General features: G+C 39.9%; 1 protein-coding gene across 1 annotated transcript in view; it reads left to right on the top strand.

Annotated features, from left to right (window-relative positions):
- Positions 1–23,774, top strand: part of Cdh2 (cadherin 2) — a 219,903-nt gene that overhangs the window by 137,921 nt on the left and 58,208 nt on the right. The window contains exon 3 of the mRNA XM_036204864.1: positions 22,776–23,002. Coding sequence (XP_036060757.1) covers positions 22,776–23,002 — 227 coding nt within the window. The remainder of the gene's footprint in view (positions 1–22,775; positions 23,003–23,774) is intronic.

Genomic DNA, 23,774 nt, shown 5'->3' with positions numbered 1-23,774 from the left:
CAGCATCTGACCCCAGACATCCAACATCCCATGCATCATATAGCCCAGCTCTACCTCTTGAAGATTCACGCTAGATTCAAAGACGCATACACTTGTAGGAAAATAACTCTGAATGGCTGTGGAAAAGAAAGACATGAAGAGCCCGTGCTGGTCTGTATGTGAGACCCTGTCTGGTAGAACAATGAACCAGGATTGAAGTCACTCATTTAGAGCTTCCTTTCTGTGCTCAATTCCAGAGATACTGTGGGTTGCACAGTTGTTAACTACGTCCAAAGTATTAAAGATCTCGCAAGAAATTGCCAAGCCTTCACAGGAGTTATGAAGGTTGAAAAGTATTTTGCATTCAGTGCTCAAGTGTTGATTGCAGTAAGTTATATCAATAGCAATACTCACAAAAATTGGTAGTATAATGTTAGACTATAATAAAGAGGAGAGAACCTTCAAGAGGAAAAAATAAATAAATTCAATAAAGGGAGAAGTCAATATGAAGGCTGGCATCAATAAGTTTTTAATATATTGTGAAAAGAAACCTGCATATGAAGGGGCTATTGGTTGTTTTCTGCCAATAAGACAAATAACCAGATAATCTCTGCAGGAAAATGTTAGACTAAACATGACTTTCTCCCTGAGACATTTTGCCTCATTTTTGGGACTTCAACCACACAAATAATTTATGTCTGTTCCTCTATTTGGGTTGCTATAAGCTCCTGCAGGGCAAGGCCTATTTGATAATTTATGAGTCCTCTGTACACAGCCTAATATCAAGCTCAGAGAATACACATCTCATATATTTTAATTAAATCAGCTTTTCAGAAAAGCATTTCCTCATGAAACAGCCCATCCCTCAAATTTTCTACCTAATTGCGCTCTCTTTCCACCAATCATCCAAAATCCTTTAGACTCTTCCCTTTCTGTCATCTGCCCAGCTCGTCAGTTATCCAATTACTTACCGATTCCCACAGATTCTTCCTGTACCAGCCCTTTGTATAGATTTCTTCTTTAGGGATTCTTGTTCCCATCATTCTGGCTCAGATCCTTCATTCATCTTCAAACAGTAACCTTTTTAGTGCTCTGAGAGTCATGGGTTTTCTTTCATTCATAAGTCTAGCCTGCATGGTTAAGCTGCCATTTGTTCTGAAACACTGCTTCCATTTGCACTGAGTACCCACCGCCCATATATTTGCAAACTTCTCAATCTGTGGCTGTATCATACACTCTTTGGCTATGTGAATTCTGTACCATAAGCAATGCTGGCTTTGCATTGTCTTGGACATACCATTGCTTCTTTTCTTATGCTCTATTATTTATGATATTGAAAGGAGCTGCCCCTCTTCCCAATCATACTTACTGTTGGTTTCAGCATTGCCCCCAATGAATTTTTCTAAGCTTTCACACTGCTTTCCACAGTATTCTTGCATAATAGAAAACAACTCAGTTCTAGTATGAACTAGAAAGCAGACTGTTTGAGAGGAGGAAATGGTTAAAAACAAGAAATCCAATAAAATGTTTTACCTTTAGGCTGGCAGCTAAATAAAACCTCACAGAGTTTCATTTGTTTAACATCTGTAATTGCTTGGGGAAAAAAAGGACTCTATAAACTTTGTGGCTAAGAACACTTGCTGCTCTTCCAGAGGACTAGAGTTTGGTTCTCAGCACCCACTTGAGGCATTCCACAGCTGTCTGTTAATTTTAGCTTTCAAGGATTCTTTGTCCTCTATTGGCTCCTGCACGCATGCATGTGTGCGCGTGCGCGCGCGCACACACACACACACACACACATGCACACACATGTACCACACCACACACACATGCACACACATGCACCACACCACACACACATGCACACACATGCACCATACCACACACACATGCACACACATGCACCACACCACACACACATGCACACACACCACACCACACCACACACTACACACACACTAAATCTTTGTTTAAAAAAACTTGCCCCTATCAGTGCGGCCGTAGTTTTGACTTAGTTTGCATCTTTCTTTTAAAGTTTGGTGCTCATCGTTAGGTAAGAACTTTTGTGTTTTAGTGCACGAACTCAGATCCATTCTTTTGGCAATACTCTTGAACTCATACCTGGATGAATCATACCAGAATAAAACAAAAGGCCCTACTAAATCACAGTTATTTCGTAAGTACTTCCAGTACTGGTTGGTACAAAAAGCACATTTTTTTATTGACTTTCACTTAATTTATTAGAGAGCTAGGGGAACTGCAGATAGTTTTGCTAAGATGGCTAAGTGAAAAGGGACTGTTCCTTGTGAGGAAAAGTAGAAAGAATATGCACCTGGGACAAGCAGAAGACAGAGATCTGTCCTGATGTAAACGTTATTTCTCCCCTGGAAGTTTATTCTTCTTCGGGTTGTGTTTTGTTTTACAAATAGACAAAGGAACCGGCTGGGCTCAGTAAGGTTTTGTATTGTGCCCAAGGTTGGGGGCAAGACTTTGAAAGGGATCAGTGAGTCAGATGTAATATGGGCTGTTTGAGCCACCAAATCTCTGATTTGCTGACGGCCAGTATTCCAATTAGAAAGAGCTGCACAGGCATTTCCGTCCGCTCCAGAGAACTTTATCCCTGTTTTCATTGTGACATACCTATTGTGACTTTATTCCCCGACCAGGAGGAAGTATGAGACATGGAAATTCGATGGCATGTTTTCATTAAGGAGCAAAGTAGATTCTCACAGAGACATTAAAGAACTGGGCAGAGTTGTGTTTTCCTTTCAATTTTTTAAAAATGCTTTGCTCATTCCCTTTAATGGAATGATTTGGGTAACTTAGAAAACAAAGTAGAATAAAATGAGAAGGCTTATGAACAAAGTACGCTTTATATTTTAAACATGAAATCCAGTGGGACAGGCAATTTCTGCTACTAGAAAATCAAGCTGAAGGATAACCACATGCACCGTAAAAAATCCTCTGGAAATGTATTCTCTGAAGGCAGCTGCTGGGAGTAGGGGATGCTTAGGGAAGGAATGTTTGGCGACTGTGTTTCTCTTTTGCATTCTGCAAAGCTATATGTTTCAACTAGGTCGCCCATTTGTATTTCCAGTCAAAGTACAACCTTTCTAAACCTAGCTGGTAACACTTTGTGACAAGCTAATTATATTTGCTGCTTTCTCTGTGAAGGACATTTCTCTGCAAACTTCAGTTCCACTAACATTTCAGAAACTAAATATTTATGTGGAAAATTTCAAACTTTGGGTGTGATACTTTTATGTTGCAAAATGTCAATTTTAGCTTTTAAATTTCTTGGACTAACATCTAATTATGATGAAGTAGATCTTGATTTGTGTAATTTACTGAAGAAATTCACATGGAAGACCAAGATAGTTAGGTGGGTGTCACATTTGTGTTACTGTGTTGGATGTGAAAACAAGAAAGATGCCTGATGCCGGGCACATAGGAAAAGAAAATGTATCAAAAGGAGAGGCAGCCTCCTATCTCTCCAAATTCTAGGTCAGAGGTCTTTAATTTTCTTAATCTGATTTATTCCGAGTGGATTGAACCTACATTTTACCTGCCCTGTGCTTAAGGGTAAGGAAGTGCTGTGACCCTTTTTGCCTTTGAAAAGGTCTCTTTTGAGCTTCCCCATATTTTCTAAGTCAAACATAAAAGTCCTTGAGTATGAGTGAGTGATCTTTAACTGAGAGGCCTATGACAACATAAAGGAACTTTGAGAGTCCAAAAATGAAGGTTAACCTCATTAATTTTGTAATAATTTGCCAAATATCAAGGAGTTTGAAACTGCCTAGAAAAACAATAAGATATTCAACAAAGTTCTTGCTGTAGAGCTTAAACTGTAAACTAGGAAAGAATTATCAAAAGGGAATGTGTGTATATAAAAGAGACAATTAAAGCAAATGACTTTGAACCTGAGGGGAAAAAATGGTACTTACTGAAAACCATAAGTTGTAGTAGAATGTATATAGCTAGATGAAGATATTATTGGTAGGTAAGTAGGTAGATAGGTGATAGATAGATAGATAGTATCATTATGATAAGAAAACTTGACATAGAAAGAAGAGTTCCAATATAGCAAATACTGAGTTCATATACTTTTAGAATCTCATTTTTCCTTCCTTCTTTCCTTCTTCCTTCCTTCCCTCTCCCTCTCTCCCTCCCTTCTTTTTTCCTTCCCTCCCTCCCTCCTTTCCTACCTCCCTTTCTCCATCCTTCCGTTCTCCCTTTGGTTTGCTAAGACAAGCCTCCCGCTATGTAACCCAGGCTCTTTTCAAACCCAGAGCACTCCTTGCTTTGCCCCGTGTGCATAAGCCAGGTCATGGAGCTAATTAGAATCTCTTGGAAAAAAAAATAACTGTGTAACAATGACATTACAGCTTACTCATCTGTAGCTCAGACCTAACATACTGTCTAATGGTGTTTTTCCAGTGCCTTTAAAAACTTCCATGGTCTGTAGTTTATCATGCCTGAACAGCATGCATCCATCACGTGATTTTTCCAGACATTCTGAGTTGCGTCCCTAAGTGTCTCCATGCGTGGCTCCATTTCCCCCCTGTTTTATTCCTTGCAAAGTACATATGAGGTACCCTTTTAGAGACGTATATTCCAGAAGGTTTGAATTTCTCCTTTTCCTTTTAACATCCCCTGCTTTTAAAAGACATGAGACACAGAATTTGGAAAGTCAGGTAGGTGTGGCATCATTTGATCTTCAAGGATGTAAACTCATTGTGACACTCCAGTGTTGAAATGACTGAAATGTATTTCACTCACAAAAGGTGACTGATCTGATCTATTCTAGAAGTATTTGAGTTTCAAGCAGAGCTTGAATTTCTTTGGCTTCTGTGATGACATGTGAATTTTAGCAAAAGAAAGTCACCTACATTACAAATTGCAGCTCATTAACATGTGCATAATTACAAGGAAGCCTGACAGTTGAATAACTGGCATTTTTGTCTCTGTAGTTATTGTTGCCCTTTTCTTCTATAGTTTTCTGGAATATTATATTTGAATTTAACTTTAGGAATGCATTGTCCTTTAAAATCAAGAAACATTTAAAATAATTTTACTCCATAAGTTTTCTTAAATGCTTGTGGGTGACTCTGAGTGTGTGTGTGTGTGTGTGTGTGTGTGTGTGTGTGTGTGTGTGGTGTGCTCCTGTGTGTGTATATCGGGGGGAGAAGGGGGAGATGTACAGGGTCTAATTCGGGCATTCATGTGTGGAAACAAGAGGTCAACCTCAAGTATCATGGCCCAGGAGCCATTTACTTTGCCTTTGAGACAGCTTCTCTCTTTGGGACTTGGGGCTCACCAAAAAGACTACGCTGGCTAGCCAAGGAGTTCCTTCTGTCTCCCCGCTCCCAAGCACTGGCCTTATGATGGGTGTTAGATACTGTGCCCAGCTTTTTACATGGGTGCTAGTGGTCAAAGCCAGGTCCTCATGCTTGCAGAGCAAGCACTCGACTGCATGAGCTCTCTCTTCAGCCTTACTGCTTTTTGTCCCAGGGAAGCCACTGGATACTTCACAGGGCCTGCTCAACTGCAATAAGCCAAGCAAAATTTGAGCTCAAATTTCAGTGGAGCTGTTGGCTTAGGAACTTGTTAAAACACTAACTTCCAGACAGTGGCTATATAGATGTTTCACGCTGTTATATGGTGTCAGCAGAATCAGTATCCACTGAGACGCCCTCCAATTACATGTCAAGCAATGGATATCCAAAGGGATGACTTACTTTCTCTTGGTTATTGTCATCCTTATTGTCATTATTCTCTATTCTCGTGTGTGTGTGTGTGTGTGTGTGTGTGTGTGTGTGTGTGTGAGAGAGAGACAGAGACAGAGACAGAGACAGAGACAGAGACAGAGAGAGACAGAGAGACAGAGAGACAGAGAGACAGAGAGAAGGAGAAGACAGACAGGCAGAGACAGAGAGACAGAGAATGTTTCTGTGTGGAGGTCAGAGGACAACTTTTAGGAGTTAGTTCTCTCCTACTATGTAGGTCCTATGTTTCAAGCTCAGCTCATCTGTCTTGGTGGCAAGCACCCTGACCTGCTGAAGGTGTCACTGACTGCTCCTCCTATGTGGATCCTATGAATCAAGCTCAAGTCACCCGACTTGGTGGCAAACACTCTCACCTGCAGAAGATCTTGCAGGCTGGACTCACTTTCTTAAACCATACTGCTTTTTAAATTTTTTCCACCCAACAGGAATAAAATTGCAAAATTTTTATTACTGATGCAAGTTGCTCCTTTTGTTTCTCCTGTGGTACTAGGGTTTGAATCCAGGGCCTCCTGTAGATATGTAAGCAATACTAAAATATGTCCCTACCTGTCATAATTGTACCCTTTCACTTTGGAGGTCTGCTTCAATAGGTTACCCAGGCTGGCCTTGAACTCACTCTTGTATCCCAGGGAGAGTGTGAGCTTGCAATCCTGTGCCTCACGCTCTCCAGCAGCTGAGATTACTGGCCTGCACCACCAGCCTCGATACAACTTCTAACTTACAAAACGTGTCCTACTTAAGGGTGTGGTTTAATTGAGAATAAAATGATAATGGCTTATTGAAGATTACTTGTAAAATACATGAGATTAGAGTTGGCCTTTATTCAAGCAGGGCTTTTTAAAAGTATCTTTTAGCATTGATTAATAATTCATCTCATTAGATAGTGAAGTTACTTTTGTACTGTAATCCAAATTAAAGTGCATATTTAGTGTCCCTGTTGGCTGGACTGTAATTTATACAAGGCGTGATTGTTATATAATGAATCTTATTTTTCTCTGTGACTCATGAAATCAATCTCATGTCTTCATAATCACATCTTGCATATTATATTGTGTATTTTTGAATAATTCCTTGGTTTAAAAGGTACTACTAATGATGACCCTTGTATTAGTAGTTCAAACCCATAGGACATGGGAGAGGCACAGTGCTAAAGCCATTTGGACAAACTGTAGTAGCATTTGAGCATTCTCCTGAATCCACCTGTCAGATGAGTATGTTACATGCTTACATGCACATGTGTGCGTGTGCGTCACACACACACACACACACACACACACACACACACACACACACATACACAACCAGTACTGTAGTTTGCACTTCTGTTGACATTTTCCTTTTAGTCTAATGGATTTCAGCCTACCTGGAGGTTGCTTTTCTCTGTATGACACTTTAGTGCATAAAACCCCATCCCCTTAAAGATAATGTATCTTTAAAACACCATTCTAAACACATTTCCCCATGGGGGGAAACTCCTTCCCCAGTTCCCATCCTCCACAAAAGCACTAGATGGAGATCAGGGGTGAGCGTCCAGCACTATCCTTTCTATCAAGCCATTATGGATGGACTGGCCCTGCCTCTTTACCATCCCCTTCTTGCTGAAATGGTCCCCTAACTTGTCCCCTTCTGGGGTCACATCCAAAGCCATGTGATAGATCTTTCTGTCAGCAGTGATCTCTCTCTTTAAATATTTTGCAGACACTTTTGTTAAACCTTACTTAGTTATTAAAGATCTTACAATCCTCAATTTTAACTCCTGATGACTGGGGAACTTGGCAGATAAATATTTATTTGGTTGCTTTTACTTTGATTACCTTGGTACCTAGATGCAGTAGGTGTTTGCCAGGATTCCCTCAAAATCTTGAGCACATGCCACTTTCAATTTTGTATGTATCACACACTTGCCCATGTGTGTAAATACACAAGTACACACACATACCTGAAAGAATGGAAAGGTCATGTTCAGCGGAGATGCTATATCACAAACATTCTAACTCCTAACACCTGACTCAGAAGCATTACTAATGGGAGTGATATTTGATGACTTATTCACTCCTGCACAAAGATAGATAGGAGAGTTGCATATAAAAAATGAGTTAATGTACAACATTCATAACCACTATTTAATCTGGGACAATAAGGACAATATCTCTTTTTGTCCTCTGTCTCCTTACGTTGTGTCTCATACTTACGTTGTGTCTCATACATGTTCCATAGAGGCAGGGTGACACATGACAGATGAAACAATGGGCTCACCTGTGTTTATCTAAAATAGCTTGTCATTTGCATCAGTGTCTGCTATCCCAGCACCAGACCGTTGTTGTTGGCTTGTGAGGCTCCATAGAACCAGTATAGCCTGAGTCGATTACAGCATCATGGCTAAATGCTACGATGACTTTCTTTTTTCTTTTCTTTTCTTTTTGGTTTTTTGAGACAGGGTTTCTCTGTGTAGCTGCGCCTTTCCTGGAACTCACTCTTTAGCCCAGGCTGGCCTCAAACACAGAGATCTGCCTGGCTCTGCCTCCCAAGTGCTGGGATTAAAGGCATGCACCACCACCTAGCTGCGATGGCTTTCTGCTCAAACCAGCTAGTAAGTCTGTGTTTATCGTCTGGTTGGACTAGAAACTCAACTCTAATCATCTGTTAAATAGTCATGTTACTAAAGGAAAGAAAAGAAGTCGATGGCAGCAGATGACAGATCATTTTAACCACGCAGCCATAGAAGATGAGAATGAACAAGGACCCTTGTCATTCACACAGCTGCTTACACCCCCTGCTTGGTCTCTCCAGTTTCCTAGCCTTCTGTTCTTTTTTCTGCACTCTTATTATGCATATTTGAAATATGCATAAAATACCTAAGGTGGGAACCAGCTTGGCTTGGCAACAAATCCTTGAATTTTTTTCTGACCGGTGAGAGACCTAGTGATCCAGAAGAAGGAGGCAGAATGAGGTACCTGGACCATACATAGATAGGCTTTGCTAAGGAATTTGCTCTAGGTAAAGTGGGAACCATTTGAACATGAAAGATCTTACAGGTTTAAAAGGCAACTACAGGTGGTGTTTTAATGAGTGAAATGGGCTTGGACTGTGACTTATCCCAGATAACACATGATGGTAAGATGGTAGCTGGGAGGTAATAACAAGTGGCCATATTAGGGGATGTATTTTGAAAGTGGAGCTGATACAATTTGGAAACAGAACAAATGTATTCAGTATAAGACAGGAGTCACATTTGACTCGGAGTTTGGCCCAAGCACTTGGGTGAAAAGGTAGGGCTGAGCCTAAAGGTTTTTTGCTTGTATTCAATTTCAGTTGCCTGTTACACACCTATGAGGAGATTTCAAGGAGGCAGTTAGATCTTACTGCAGTGGCCAAAATCTGGTCATAAATGCTCAAGATTCATCTTGTTACTGGGAATAGTGATGTTTTAACCCTGAGGGTTGGTTAAAATCAACTAGACTGAGGGTGTGAGGAAGGAAGGTCTTTGGATAAATACTAAGCTTGACCCGGAAGGAGATGGACAAACAGCAGAGTGCTCCCTGGAGTCAGGCTTACCTGGAGAGCTTTAGAGGCTGTGCTAATTTAGGGGGGCAACCAATGGCCTTGGGGTGCCCTGTGATGGGTGAGTCTTGTTCTCATCATTCATTCTGTCCTTACACCAAGCCAAGCTCAGCTTCTGCTCCGGTCTTTGTATTCAGATTTCATGCTAGCTTCTCTCCCCAACCTCGACCTCTCCACCTCACATGTCCCTTTCCTAAGCCTATTGAGGCTGAACTTTCAGTTACCACTGCTGACTTCCTATCCAGGTGACAATTCATACTTGTCCATTACTTATGGTCCACATATTCATATACACATTCATATCTACTCAGTCTGACTAGCCACTGCAGCCGCCTTCTCTTCACCCCCTCCTCCATTTCCTCTTTTGTTTTTGTTTTGTTTTGTTTTTAAAAATACTACTACTGTAGTGTTCTACTGTTTATTCTTGTGTCTTTGGACTCATTTATTCACATTTGTGCCTCACTTTATTACATGCTTTTAGAAATTAATAGTCCAGTGATAGTTTGAAAAAAAGATATATGGAGTCAAAATGGTGGCTAACCAGGTAAAAGCAGCTAATACATACAGAGTGGGAAATGGTGCATCAGAAGCTGATTACCTGTGTGTGGGATGTTTGCCTTGACATCATTTTTTTTTTTTTTTTTTTTTTTTTTGGTTTTTCGAGACAGGGTTTCTCTGTGTAGCTTTGTGCCTTTTTCCTGGAACTCACTTGGTAGCCCAGGCTGGCCTTGAATTCACAGAGATCCACCTAGCACTGCCTCCCAAGTGCTGGGATTAAAGGTGTGCGCCACCACTGCCCGGCAACATCATCTTAGTTAATGCAATAGAACTCCCAGAATTCATGCTTGTGTGTTTAAGTAGGGTTATTAAATATGGAAAAATCCTCATCACTGTAGTACTTAAAGATGCTTAAATCCTTGCTTCATACACCTAAAAGCCAGGCTCCCTGCCACATTAGTGTGCCGGGGAGAGTGGGACTGCTCCAGCAGCAGAGTACCCCTAAGAAAGCCAGGTTCAACACGGCATGCAGAGTAGGAGGATGTGAAGATGGCCACAATGCTACAGGATATGACATGTAATCCCATTCGCATTGATGTAATTAATGAGAATGGTACAGTCATAGCTCCAAGTGGAATTGTCACCCCAGCAATGAAGAGAGGACTTGTCATCACCAATAGAAGCACCAGACTTTTGAAGTAACAGCTTTTGAAATTGCTGACTTGGTGTGTTTGAAGATATGTGTCTATTTTGGGTAGCACATACTGGTTCTTTTGTTCTCTCTCTTTCCTAGCAAGGACATAAATGCTGTTTATAGGATTCTATATTAAAAATTTAGTTAACTTCTTATAATTCCTAAGTGTAATTAACTGGCATTAAAAAGAACACAACTCAACTTTAGCATTTGTACATGTATATGAAATCACGTAATTTAAAATAAGCTCTGATGATGATGATAGTAATATATTAGACATTTTTGCCAGTTCTTACTATACACAGTAGATGACAAGCCCTTATACCCTTGTGTCTATGTCATGCTGGAATGACTCAAACTAACTATGAGCAATATTGTCCCATTAGGTGTGGGAACAATGCATTCTGGTATCACAGACACTTCCTAGAACTTACGCAATAATTCTATAGAAAGCTAGAATGAGGCAAACACAGTCATAAAAATGTACCACGAGGCTGTATGTCCCAAGTTATTTGATATCTCTTAGCTAATAATTATTATTAATGCATTAATAAATTTATATTCAGCTCTTGATGTTTCCTTTAAGCGCTTGCACTTTTTTTCACTACCTGTTATTTTAGCAGTTTAGGAGTTTCATGGCATCGACTTGAGTAACCTCATTACCTTAAAGAAATAAACAGTAGTATTTCTGAATTTGTTGTGTAATTTATGTATTAAATGTTTAACACATGTATCATCTTGATAATATTCAGAAAGCAGAGGCAACTTTAAGTGCAGTGACTCTGCTGTTATTTTGGTGAATGTTTATGACTGCCTTTCTATGAATAGTCTAACATACCAAGGTCCTTCTAGCCCCTACTGAATCTCTATGCATTTTTGGTAGATTTGGGAATTTGGCTTTTAAAGTGAGTTTTGTATCTATCATGCCAAATTTTAGTCATTCTTCATACATGATTATACTTTTGTTTTCTCTCCTATGATCAAGTAAAGGAATAACATTTGTTTTCTAACTTAAGTGTCTGGGATGTAATGATGCTTTGTGGTGGTTTTGCTGTCTGCTGAGACGATGTCCTTTTTCAAAGTTTCCTAATGAACAGTTTGTTCTTTGTGTCTCTCCCTTTCAAGTTCTCATGAAAAACTTAACAATTTTTGTTCATTGCTGTACCTCTGAGTGCTGCACTTTGAGGACACATTTTCTCTTAACTATTTCCATGCCACATGTTGAGGCCACATTGTTGAAACTGATTTGAGATTTAGGTTTAGTCTAAATGTTATCTTCTTGTGGTGAACTTGAAGATGGTAAAGTTTATGCTGGACAGTCCTATTTTTCTTTCACTTTTGATAAAAACCTATTATGAAAAATAAAATTATTTGTCAACTCAAGCAGCCTGAAATATGGAGTTAGCATCAAGTTTCAGAGGCTAAGATCCATACTCTTTGAATGTGGTTTAATTAGAGGAAGTGCTGTTTTAATGTGCTTTCTTAATGGACATGTTGAGGGTGAGAAGGAAAGCAACAGAGAAGAGACTGGAGAAACTCCGTTGAGCACTGAAAAGTTTTCATATTTGTAGCTTGATCACAAAAAGGGTTTCATACAATTTCATGGCATGAAGAAAGAGCGTCAATGAAGCATCTTTTGAGTCACTAGGATGGGAGGGCAGGAATCCTGTTGGCTTTCCAATTGTTTCACACACAATAGTGTGTACATAGCATCATTAAACCACCAGGAACTTAAATTTCATATTTTGATCTCATAATTATTTCTGTAGCATCCATGTTGCTATAGTTCAGATTTTTTATAGTTTCCTTCTCCAGAATACCATGGGACTTCTTCATTCTCTTCTTTTACACTTGTTGATATATATACAGAGAAGTTATTTAATATTACATGACTGGCCTTAGCTGAGAAAAGAAAAATAAAGCTTTTCCTAACAGATTTTATGACATTTTAGGACACCACAATAAAACTTGCTTTTGGTGGAGAAATATCAAAATGTTTAGAAACTTTTAAATATTTTAATTGTTTGAGTTCTACCTTGCCATAGAGTTGATTCTGGTTTTTTTCATTCTTGTGACATGGTGGGCTAGCATGGATTGCAACAATATTTGTATAGATTTCCTGAGCTCCCTCACCCACCCAGATTCCTCATCCCTGCACATTTGGTTGGTGTGATCTGACTCTCCAGCAGCTCCTCCCAAGATGGACAATAGCTCCCTCATTCCTGCTTTGATTCTGTCTTAACTCTCTCTGACATGTTCTTTCATGATTGTACCAGCAGGAGAAGAGGGCAATTCCCAAATAACCCTGCTGGAAAGAGATACATGTTACTCCAACTCCCAGATTGTCTGGTGTCACGAGAGGCATATGTTAGCATTCTGGATGTCTACAAAGGTGGGATGCTCTGGAAATCAGTGAACATTGTGTCACCACACCCTATGTGGAGTGTCATCAGTGTACACTGAAGCTGCCTCTGATTGTTTCACTGTTGGAAGTTCCTTCCCCCTCTAAGATATATTTTATTTTTAATTGTGTATATGTCTGTGGCTCTGTGCATATGAGTGCAGTGCCTGCAGAGGCCAGAGAGGGCGTTTTGTATCCTGGAGCTGGAGTTAAACAGCAGTCCTCAGCAATCAAATGGATGCTTAGATTGAAACTTAAGTCCTCTGAGAACAGTCATGCTCTTGACCATTTGAGCTATATCTGGAAGGCCCTTATTGTATGTTTATAACATGTCTGTAGGTAGACAACAGAAATGGCTCATGTTGTATCTCTACTGAATGTCACCACACACACACACACACACACACACACACACACACACACACACACACACTGTGTTCAGCAGGGAGCACTATGTATGGAGAGAGCAACTCTCAAGTACCTGAAAGATAATCATCTTTAAACTTTCAATTTAACTGTTATTGTATTTATTGTGTGCATGCGTATGTGTATGCACACACATGCATATGTATGTGTATGTGAGTGCAGCCACTGAGGCAGGTGTGTGGGAGGTCAGAGCTCAGTTTTCTCCTTCCCATACAGGCTCTTGGACTTGAACTTGGGTGGTCAGGCCTGGTGGCAAGAGCTTGTCCCCACTGAATCATGTACTATCCCCGGGATGGTCTCTAGGTGGAAGGACTGTATCTCAGGCGTGGATGTCCTAAGGAGGACATTGTCTACTTGTCCTTGTCACCTCTGCCATCCCTGTATGGTTCAGACAAAGTTCTCTGTAATAGCACTCACAGCCATTTACCAAAGATGGCACCACAATTTCTTAGTTGGTTCAGCCCATTGTTGCCTTATGCGAATCACCTCTACTCTCTGATGGACTAGAGAGAGATAAGTGAACAGTAGAGGACAAAGAAAAACCTCACTAGTATTGCTTTCTGAGCACACTAGAGCCTTGGGGTTCTTCCTTGCCTCCCATGGGAGGTAGGCTAAGTAGAGCATGGGCTACTTCGTTGAACGTACAGCTTCATCCAAACTCAGCATGATGGGCCCTAGCTTGGGTTATCAGCACATGACTGTTTCACTCAAGCCACGGTTCCAGCTTTTTGATAAAACTGTCTGTTGTCCAACAGTATTACTTGTAAGTGAAATTTAATGGCTTTAATCATTAGAATCCCATCCCCAGTGAATAAGACACTGGCTAGCCAATAGAATAATGATTTCAAATTGGTTTTTGGCTGCCCTTAGACATTCTAGTAGCATTAACCATTTTATGATAGAAAGAGCTGAGTTTATATTTGAATACTCCTCTATGGTGTCTCCCAAACCTTCTTGCAGTTGAAAAGTTATATTTTAATTGTGTGGTTATATATGTACATTTAGGTAGATTGTGTGGGGATCAGAGGTCTATGTCAGGTGTTTTTCTCTATTTCTCCCCACCCTATTTTGAAAGCCAGCTTCTCTAAAATGCTGGCATTCACTATTGACTGAACTCACTGGCCACTGAGCTCTGGGGCTTTGCTGCTTTTCCTTGATCTGGAGTTATAGGCTCCTGCTGGTACAGCTGCCCTTCAAGTGGATTCTAGGGATTTGATTTCAAGTTGGCCTGCTTGCAGAGCAAGCCTTGACTGACTGAGCACTCTGTGTAGACACTCAGCTGTGTTTTAAGGAAGACATGTATGGCCCATTGCAGGGCATATCTCTCATATAATGCCACCTACCCTTCCACTACAAAATGTGCTGGAGGAAGAGGAACCAAGGTTTTTTTTTCCCTTATTTTCCCCACCAAATCCTACAAGGTAACCCGATCATTACCTTAGAATCGATGGGTTTCTATTAATATTTCAACTTAATTTGCATTGAGTTTAAGTGTGCTCACATAGTCCACTCTTTAGTTCTCAAACAAGGTGCACATGAGTTTCGTCGTCTCTTTATTGGTTCAGCTTTCAGAATCATTCATTTGCTTCACTTCAATTCCTTACCCCCTATCCCACTTCCCCCTCTATTCATTGGTTTAATTTCTTCTTTCTTTTTGTACTTTAAGATTAACTGTTAGTCCCATTAAAAATCTCTTGTGCATTAATTTTATTTCCACATAGATTTATAAGAAAATGGGAAACTAAGTGGTTGCTGTTTATGCAAAGATAAGGGTATGGGGGGTACCCTGAAACTGATATACATCAAAGTGCACAAGTTACCCTAGAAGAACACACACACACCCCACCCCCTGCCACCACTCCTAATGGTGTGTTTAAATGTTATTCTCTGGAGATTTGTTGAAGGAGAGTCATTCGCTTGAAAATGTAGCCTGGCATTCGGAGCACCTGAATGAACTTAATTGAAAACTGCTAAAGCCTGTAAAAAACATTGCACACACAGAGCACATAGTTTAGAAACAAAAAGCCAGCATTCAGAAGAGGATCAAGTTGACTTGTGGTTCTTAGGTGGTGTTATGCTTTAAATCCCAGGGAGAAATTATTAAGCCCAAGAGAACGATAGCTGTGAGTGCCTGAGGTAATGCTTCACTCAGTGTTCTGAAATCCTCAGAGAAAAATTTTCAAAACTATAAGGAATACTGGCGTTGCATTTGCTAGGGTGAGGGAAAGGAGAAATGTGAAGTTGAATAAACTCATCCCTTATGGCCTATGACAGAACAGGGCTTCTCAACATTTGGAGGAAAAAAATAAAACACTGTAAGGTCCTTTGTCAACACCAGCTTTTGTAGATGATTTTTCTTGGTAGCAATGAATGAATAACTTGATATTTCACTCATAAAATATGTTACAAAAAAAGGGGATTTCATGAAGCTTCAAGTATCATTTGAGGGTTAAAAAAACAAAACAAAAAACAACTTCCTGGGAGGGCAGGAAGTTGATCCCAGCGCTCAGCAGTCAGATGCAGGTGGATCTCTGTGAGTTTAAGGCCATCCTAGTCTACAAAGAGAGTTCCAAGACAGCCAAGGGCTGGTATAGAGAGAAATTCTATATCAGGAGGGGAAAACCAACTTCCATTGGAAGATTCATAAGTATTAAATATTACTTAATGTGTTGCCTAAATTCCATATTTTATTTTTCTTTACATAGTTTTATGTTTAAAGAAAATATAATGAGCTTTTCTAACAAACTATCCATGGTCATTCCTAAAGCATCTCACAATATATTTCATCATGAATGCATCCGTGTAGAGGACTGATATATTTTGGAAGTGCTACTGTACTGTTAAGAAAAGAAAATCTCAAATTAGCCTTTTGGAATGGCCTAGGGTGGCAAGAAGAATTTGCAACAAACTTTTCAGATTTACGAGGAGACCTGTGTCTTGGGAAGCATTCTGCCATGCAAGCTATGTATTCAAACACCACAAAATGGAGATGTGACTTCCTTACCACTTTTCCTCATTCTCACGTCTCCATTCACAGATGCATACTTCATTAATAGATAGTGTTCTCCGCCCATGCAGGGCAAGTTCTGTACATTTCTGGTTTCGACTGAACACTTCAGTGAAATGAACATTTTCAGATACAGGTGCTAGAGATGTCAGAAAAAGTTTTCAAGTCAAGTCTAAGCTAAGGCTATTCAAAACATAATGGGGTTGGAATTGTATTGCATTTGTTTGAGGAAATATTATAGCCTTCACTGAGGATCTTTTCCTAACAGGCCTTCAAGTATAAAAGTTATTAAAGTAGAAAAGAACCCTAGCAGAAATTCAAACAGCACATCTAAGCATGAAACTATTTTAGAATATTTTCTTATAATTGCTTCTAAATATGATGTGATGTTTTTCTTGGAGAAAAGCTGTAAACCACATGTGAATATTTATGCATTTGTGTTTGCATTTATGTGGGACGATTAACTGCTAATACATTTAATACGTACAATCTGTGGTTTTCTGTTCATACTTTATAAGGATATTATAGCTTTATGGTTGCCATTAACGTGAGGTATGGCTTGAAGAGAAAACAAAAACATACTTTAAAATAATTATTTCCCCAGTGTTTAATTTTATATTAATCATGTTTACAAAGTTTTATGTAGGCTAGAATGCAGTAACTCCCTGTTATGTATGAAGACTATACAGTGGTCTAATTATATTTTCCTACTTAGTGTTATGATGTGTGTAGCCAAACTTATTAAGTTTGATGAATCCTTGGTGCCAAACTTATGCTTCCCTTTACCTAAATTAATGCATTTCCTTTCCTTTCATGCTCCAATTCCACAGTTTCTAGTTTTGTCTGAGCAGTTAAGTGAAATTAATATTTCAGTACATGGGTGATAGACTGATCAGGAAAAGTTTTCAAGTCAGATCCTTTGATTGTTAACAAAACAATAGAATTTAAATTTCATTCCATTTGTCCGATAAATTGTTATGACTTCCATCAAACAGCAACTTTGTACTCTGTAAATTACTGATCAGTGATATTATCGAGCTCTTAGTGATGTCAGATGGACATGCTTCACTGGAATGCTGGGATGGTTCTGGGGACAGTCACAACGTCCTTGCCTGGCATGTCTTTTATAATGGGGGAGGTTAGGCCATCATCTATAAGAAAGATTTTCTTAAAAAATAAACTAGGAGGCTAGCAAGATGTCTCAGCAGTGAAGAGAGCTTCTTGCTCTTGAAGAAGAGCTCATTCAGTTCACAGAACCCACAGTGCTTTGCTTGTCACCACCTGTAACTACTGTTCTGGGGCTTCTTGCTGCCTCCAACTTCTGGGGGCACTTCACTCCAGTGCACACACACACCCCCATGGAAATGCACGTGTGCAATTAAAAATAATAAAAATAAGACTTTAAAAAGTAAAACTGACTCTTCATACCAGTTTCATGTTGAGGGAAAAGCTGGAATGACAGAGGCCCACACACATCTAGCCTTCCCTACAGTGTCCCCTTCTAGTAACATCCTGTGTCATTACTTCGTCACTGGTGAGTGAACGGTGGCCTGCTAGTGTTGACTGGAGTTGATAGCGTACAGTAAGGGTCACTGTAAGCTGTAAACTTCAGTAGGTTTTGACAAAAACATGAGGATTTTCATCTACCCCAAATATGTATGAATGTTTCACTCCTAAAGGTTAAGATAAATTTTGCACATTTTCTGAACGTTGCATAATGAACCGTGATAAAACTGCTTCATGTTTTGAAAACCTAAGTTAAATTCTCAATCATTATTTGATCTTTCTACTATTCATAAGAAACATGTTTTACAATAACAGCAAGGTGGTCCCAGAGGAATGTGTGTGTGTGTGTGTGTGTGTGTGTGTGTGTGTGTGTGTATACATATATCTGTGTCCATATATCTATATATGGATATGTATATATGTTTTACACAAGTTAAGATCTATAATGTTTGCTTTATTCTCTTCATCTTCAAAGATAAATTTTAATTCTAATTTTAATGATTAAACCATATCTATAGGCTATTTATTCCTTTGAAATGATTTTTCTGGCTCTTATTTTTGTTTTAATGCCTCCCCCCAAATAGTCTATTATCCATAATTATACATATAAATACTGTAGTTGCTGTTTCCTACTCTTCTTCTTTGTTTTGTTTTGTTTTGTTTTGACAGGTTGTCTATGTTGCTCTGACTTTCTGAGAACTCCCTCTGTAGCCCAGGCTAGCCTCTAACTCATAGAGCTCAGCCTGCCTCTGCCTCCTGAGTGCTGAGATTTAAGGTGTGCACCACCAAGCCTGGCACTTTTCTACCTTTAGTGATACAGTTTCTGTACAAATACAACCATCTTGTGTAAATTTCACTTCTTGGTCCTAGCACATTGTCAAGCTGAAGAAAATCTCCCTAGCTGCATCCAGGCCCAAGGCAAACCTGACAGCAGGCAGCAAACACTGACTAGGTGGCAACAAGCTAAGTCACACATTTCTTCTGGAAAGGAGGAGGAATTTTAAAGTGTATGACTTAAAATAATACAAGGGGGCTAACCCCGCTGAACATGGTGAGCCAAAGGCTGGATTGACACTTATTGGAGAAGACTTTTTTCCATTGAAACTCTTGATCCTTATTTTTTTTTTTATTAAAGTGTTCATTTTTGGCATAATGCATGTTATAAACAAATTGGTTATGAAACATTGTATGTGTGGTATACAGATTCATTGCTCTGGGTGTATTCCTGTGTTTATATGTGCGTACTTGGCAAACTCATATGTGTATGTGTGCCAGAATTCAACATCAGATCTTTCCTCTCTCTCTCTCTCTCTCTCTCTCTCTCTCTCTCTCTCTCTCTCTCTCTCTCTTTCTCTCTCTCTCTCCCTACCTCTCTCCACCTTTACTTTTTTGAGACATTGTCTCTTCATGATCTGAATCTTGACAATGGGGCTAGCTAGGCCTGCTAGCCAGTGAGTCAAGGATCCACCCATCTCCATCTCCATCCCTTAAGCACTGGATTTACAAGCACTAGCCGGGCATCATACTCAAGTTCTCATGCTTGCATGATATACACCAAACCATCTACCCAGCCCCACAGAGATACATACCTTTCCATCTGAATGGGGCTGGAGATGCAGCTCCATAGTACCGTATGTGCTTTACAGTGCCTGAGACCCTGGGCTCAGTCCCCAGTACAGATAAGTAGATCAACAAACATGAGTGATGGCCAGAAGTTGTCCTTGTTTAATATTTGATTAAATGAGCATTAGGGTTTGTTTTGAAACTCTAAAAAACAAAAACAAACAAAACAAAAAACCCCACAAATACTAATACTGTCTAAACCAATTCACAAGTGTTCTAAGTTAGAGGCAGGGACTGGAACAACAGTCTGGCTTACCTTAAATTACTGTTCCCTCCCTCCCTCAACCCCCTCCCAGTCGGTCTTTCCAGTACCAGATTCTCTGATGCCAACCTCTTCTTACTCATGGGATATACATTGACACTTTGGGGGAAAAAAACCACTATTATTTTTTCTTTCTTGACCGCCCACACCCTTTCCTCTCCAGCTCCCGTCTCTGTAGACACTGGGGCAATACTTTGAGTTAAGAATTACTTTTTAAATCTCTTTGCCGTGGGACTCTCAGAGCTGTAAATCTGGCATTATTTTCTCCTCTGGCATGTTGGGTTTCTTGGTCATCTGATTATGTTGTTTATTGAAACGTTAGGTTTCAGTGAGTTGAGCAGTCAGATTCCTTTACACCTTTGCTGGGAAATGCCTGAGGTCATAGACTCGGGGCAAGGATGGGGCCCTCTTCATCTTCTGCAGAAATAATGAGTCTCACATAGAAGTCCACTGTTGAGGTTAAAACATATGTGGTGTATGAGCACCCATCTTCATGTGTTTATGTGTTTGTTCACGGGCATGTGAGGGCCAGGGGTTGACATCAGATTTCTCCCTTGGTCACTTTTGAGGCAGGATGAAGCTGGAGCTCACAGTTGCAGCTGGATTGGCTTCTGGCCAGCGAGCTTGGGAATTCTCCTCTCTATACCCCAGGGCACTAGGATGACGGGCCTGCACCTCTGGGCCCCCCGTGTTCTGTTGGCGCCCAGATCCAAAGCCAGGTCCTTAAGCCTGAATCCCTTGAGCCATCGCCCCTTTTAACTCTGCCTCCCAATTCTTCACCACCAACAAATAGTTCAAATTATTCCTGCCAGCAACTTAAATAGGAATACTTAGTACAGCTTCTTTGAAGGACTTGGTTTGGCATAGACCCTTGGCTTTTGTTGTAGCTTTTTAATACAGCCAGCTGTGTATACTTTAGAAATTCTCTGCATTTCCAGACCATTTTCTTTCTCTACTTCTCCTTCTTCTACTTTTTTTAAGTGGTAGGGTATTGATAGAAATGCATGATCACTTATTTGTACTATTCTCAACACTGTTAGATGTCACAGAAAAACAAATCCAAGAGTTATTGTCTCAGTAAGAGGAAAAGGCATAGTCATAGGAAACCATTAAGAAATAGCGTACTTATTAAAATGATTGTTATAATGGGCACAGGGTTAATGTAAATTTTAGAGGAATTTAGAGTGGACACGCACAGACACATACATCTTAAAAACTAAAAACTAAAATTAAAAAAGAAGTTATGACCATTATAAACTGGCATGAAAGACACATGAGGACTACAGTCCCAAGTTACCTGTGAAGACATGATAAACACATGTATGACTAGTAGTACCCCAGCTTACTTATAAAGGCATGATAAACACTGTATGACTAGTGTTAGAAGCTACTTATGAAGGCATGATCAAGTCAGCCTGCATTTAGTGTTGGGTGAGCTTCAGCTGGGAGAAGACCACATGGGGCACAGGCACAACAATCCAGATGTGGCCTGGGAGGGCCCAGGCTGCCATGATGAAATGCAACAAAATGCAGAGGAGACTAGATTACATCTCTGATCCCGCAGAAGTATCATGAATCCCTTTTTGTGTCATAAAAAAAGTTACTCCTGTTAGTAAAAGATGGTATAAGTCTGAATTTTGACTTCTCAGCCAGGTCCCCAAAATAATCTTTTCTTTGTTTTTAACTTACAAAGAACATAAATGCCATTGTTCTCCGGAAAATACTTGAAGTCAAATGAAAGATTGTGGTAACCAAGTATCGTTGGGGATATTTACATTTTAATGAACAATGTTGTATTTTAACATACTTTAGTTGCAGCTCAAACTTTTATTTTCACTTTTAATACTGAAAGTTGAAGGATGATTTACGTTGCATTATGTGAAAAGTTATATCTCCAGTTCTTAAAATATTTGATGACTTCTATCACATATTTTATGGTTAGTAGGAAAAATGAGCGAGTGTGGAACTTGCCTATAGTCCTTGCTTGTCTTGGTGAATCGATATGAACGGAGCTGAAAGGACTTTTCAGTCATGTGTGACTTTCTTAAGCTGGGGTCGTGCAAGTCTGGAATCCCAGCACTCAGGAGGTGGAGGGTCACTGCCATCTACATAATTCAGTTGAGGGTAGCCTGAGCTATAGGAGACCCTATCTCTAAAAACCAAATATGAGTAACAAACCTAAAACAAAAACCTTTTACTTGAATCCTTGGGAAACATGAAAGTTGCCAGTGAGTGCACTTTTTATCGTGGACGTATTTATCACTTGCCAAACACTATCTTGTATAATCACGGCAAGGCTGCAGCATCAATGACATGGGAAATGAAAACTGTTTTTTATGTGACGGCTTCACTTGCCAATCCTATGGAATGTTTGTTCAGAAGGATGGAAGGCAGACTGCACAGGAAATGGTCTTCCTCAGAGGCTCTTTCATTTTGTCTTGAATATGTTCTATTCTCTGTGTAAACATGGAGTCTAACTTTCCTTATCTGTTGAGATGCAGGCTGATTGGCATCGAGTGTATGAGATGATGATTTTTCCCTCATTTTTAAGCCAACACAATTATGACTGGCATAAATAACACACTGAGATTGTTTTGATTTCCATCCTAAGACACTGATTTTTTTATTTAAAAACTTTCAAGATACATGTTTATGTTCATTATTTATAGTAAGGAAACCAAAGTACATAAACTCCCTGAGGAATAGAAATCATTAGTTTCCACCTTTCCTTATGTAAGTTTCTGGGATTCTAGGACACATTATGGGTATTGATGAAGATGCCCTGAATTTCCTTTCTTCGAGTATTTATCCAAGAGTAATAATATATAAGGTCCCACTCCAGGAAGTAAGGAAGGTGAGAAGGGTAACAGACAGCTAAGGAACCTAGGCTTGGGATGCCTCTCTAGTTGAGTGTGAGGCTCAGCCTCTGGTCTTCAAGCGGCTGTATTGTATCATTTAAGGAAATCTGGCATGTGCTATGGCATTAGCTGCGCTTCCCTTGGTGAATAACCAGACATGTGCACTCCTTACAGTGAAATTCAGCAACTGCAATCGAAAAAGAAAAGTTCAGTATGAGAGCAGCGAGCCAGCAGATTTCAAGGTGGATGAGGATGGCACGGTGTATGCTGTGAGAAGCTTCCCTCTCACCGCAGAGCAGGCAAAGTTCCTGATATATGCCCAAGACAAAGAGACCCAGGAAAAGTGGCAGGTAGCCGTAAACCTGAGCCTGGAGCCAGCCCTCACTGAAGAGCCTGCGAAGGTATAGTACCACACATGGCTTTGCAACTGATGCTTAGCAACTGGTTTTATGATTCTGACCGAATACAGGTTTAATTCTTACCTTATACATGGATTGCCAGTACTTCAATTTTTATCAACTCCAGTCTCTTTAGCGGTACTTTGTTGTGTTTCTAACATGGTAGTCTAAGTGTATTTCAAGCAACCAGAAATTGCCTTGGAGAGGTTTGTTTATATTTTGAGATTTATAATTGAATTCAAATTAGAAGTAGTTTCTGTTTCATTTCTGAGATGCTTTACAAGCTGTTAAGTATAACCACAAAATAAACACATCTTTGGGAGATGTCATCAGCCGCATTTATGAGGTGGGAGGTGCCGCTGTACATTGGGGACAGGAGAGTGTTTGTAGCAACGTTGGTTGAGTTATGTCCTAGTTCATGAGCAAACTGGGGAGCATGAAGTATCCACCCTGCCACTGTGCTTTTGGGGAGTGGTATACGCCTCTCGTGGAAGCAGTTACGAGCCAGGGTGAAATAAATGAAGTGTGTTTCCAACAGAGACCTGGTCAGCTCAGTAAATGTTATTGAGCACTTTTTCTGTGAAAATACCTTTATAAGAATTTTAAATGAGATGGAATAGTGACTTCAAAATCCTATAAATACCAGGTTCTTTGAGTTTACTTAAACAAAGATTCAGGGACACGCCCATTTACTTTGAAACCTATGGCTTTAAACCATTATTTTCTATTCTACAGTCACAAATAGGAACACAGGCCATCCTGATACTCTGCATAC

Source organism: Onychomys torridus, chromosome 13, assembly GCF_903995425.1.
Source record: "Onychomys torridus chromosome 13, mOncTor1.1, whole genome shotgun sequence".
Taxonomy (NCBI): domain Eukaryota; kingdom Metazoa; phylum Chordata; class Mammalia; order Rodentia; family Cricetidae; genus Onychomys; species Onychomys torridus.
Note: the sequence above shows the minus strand (reverse complement) of the source record. Positions and strands in the feature narration are given on the sequence as shown.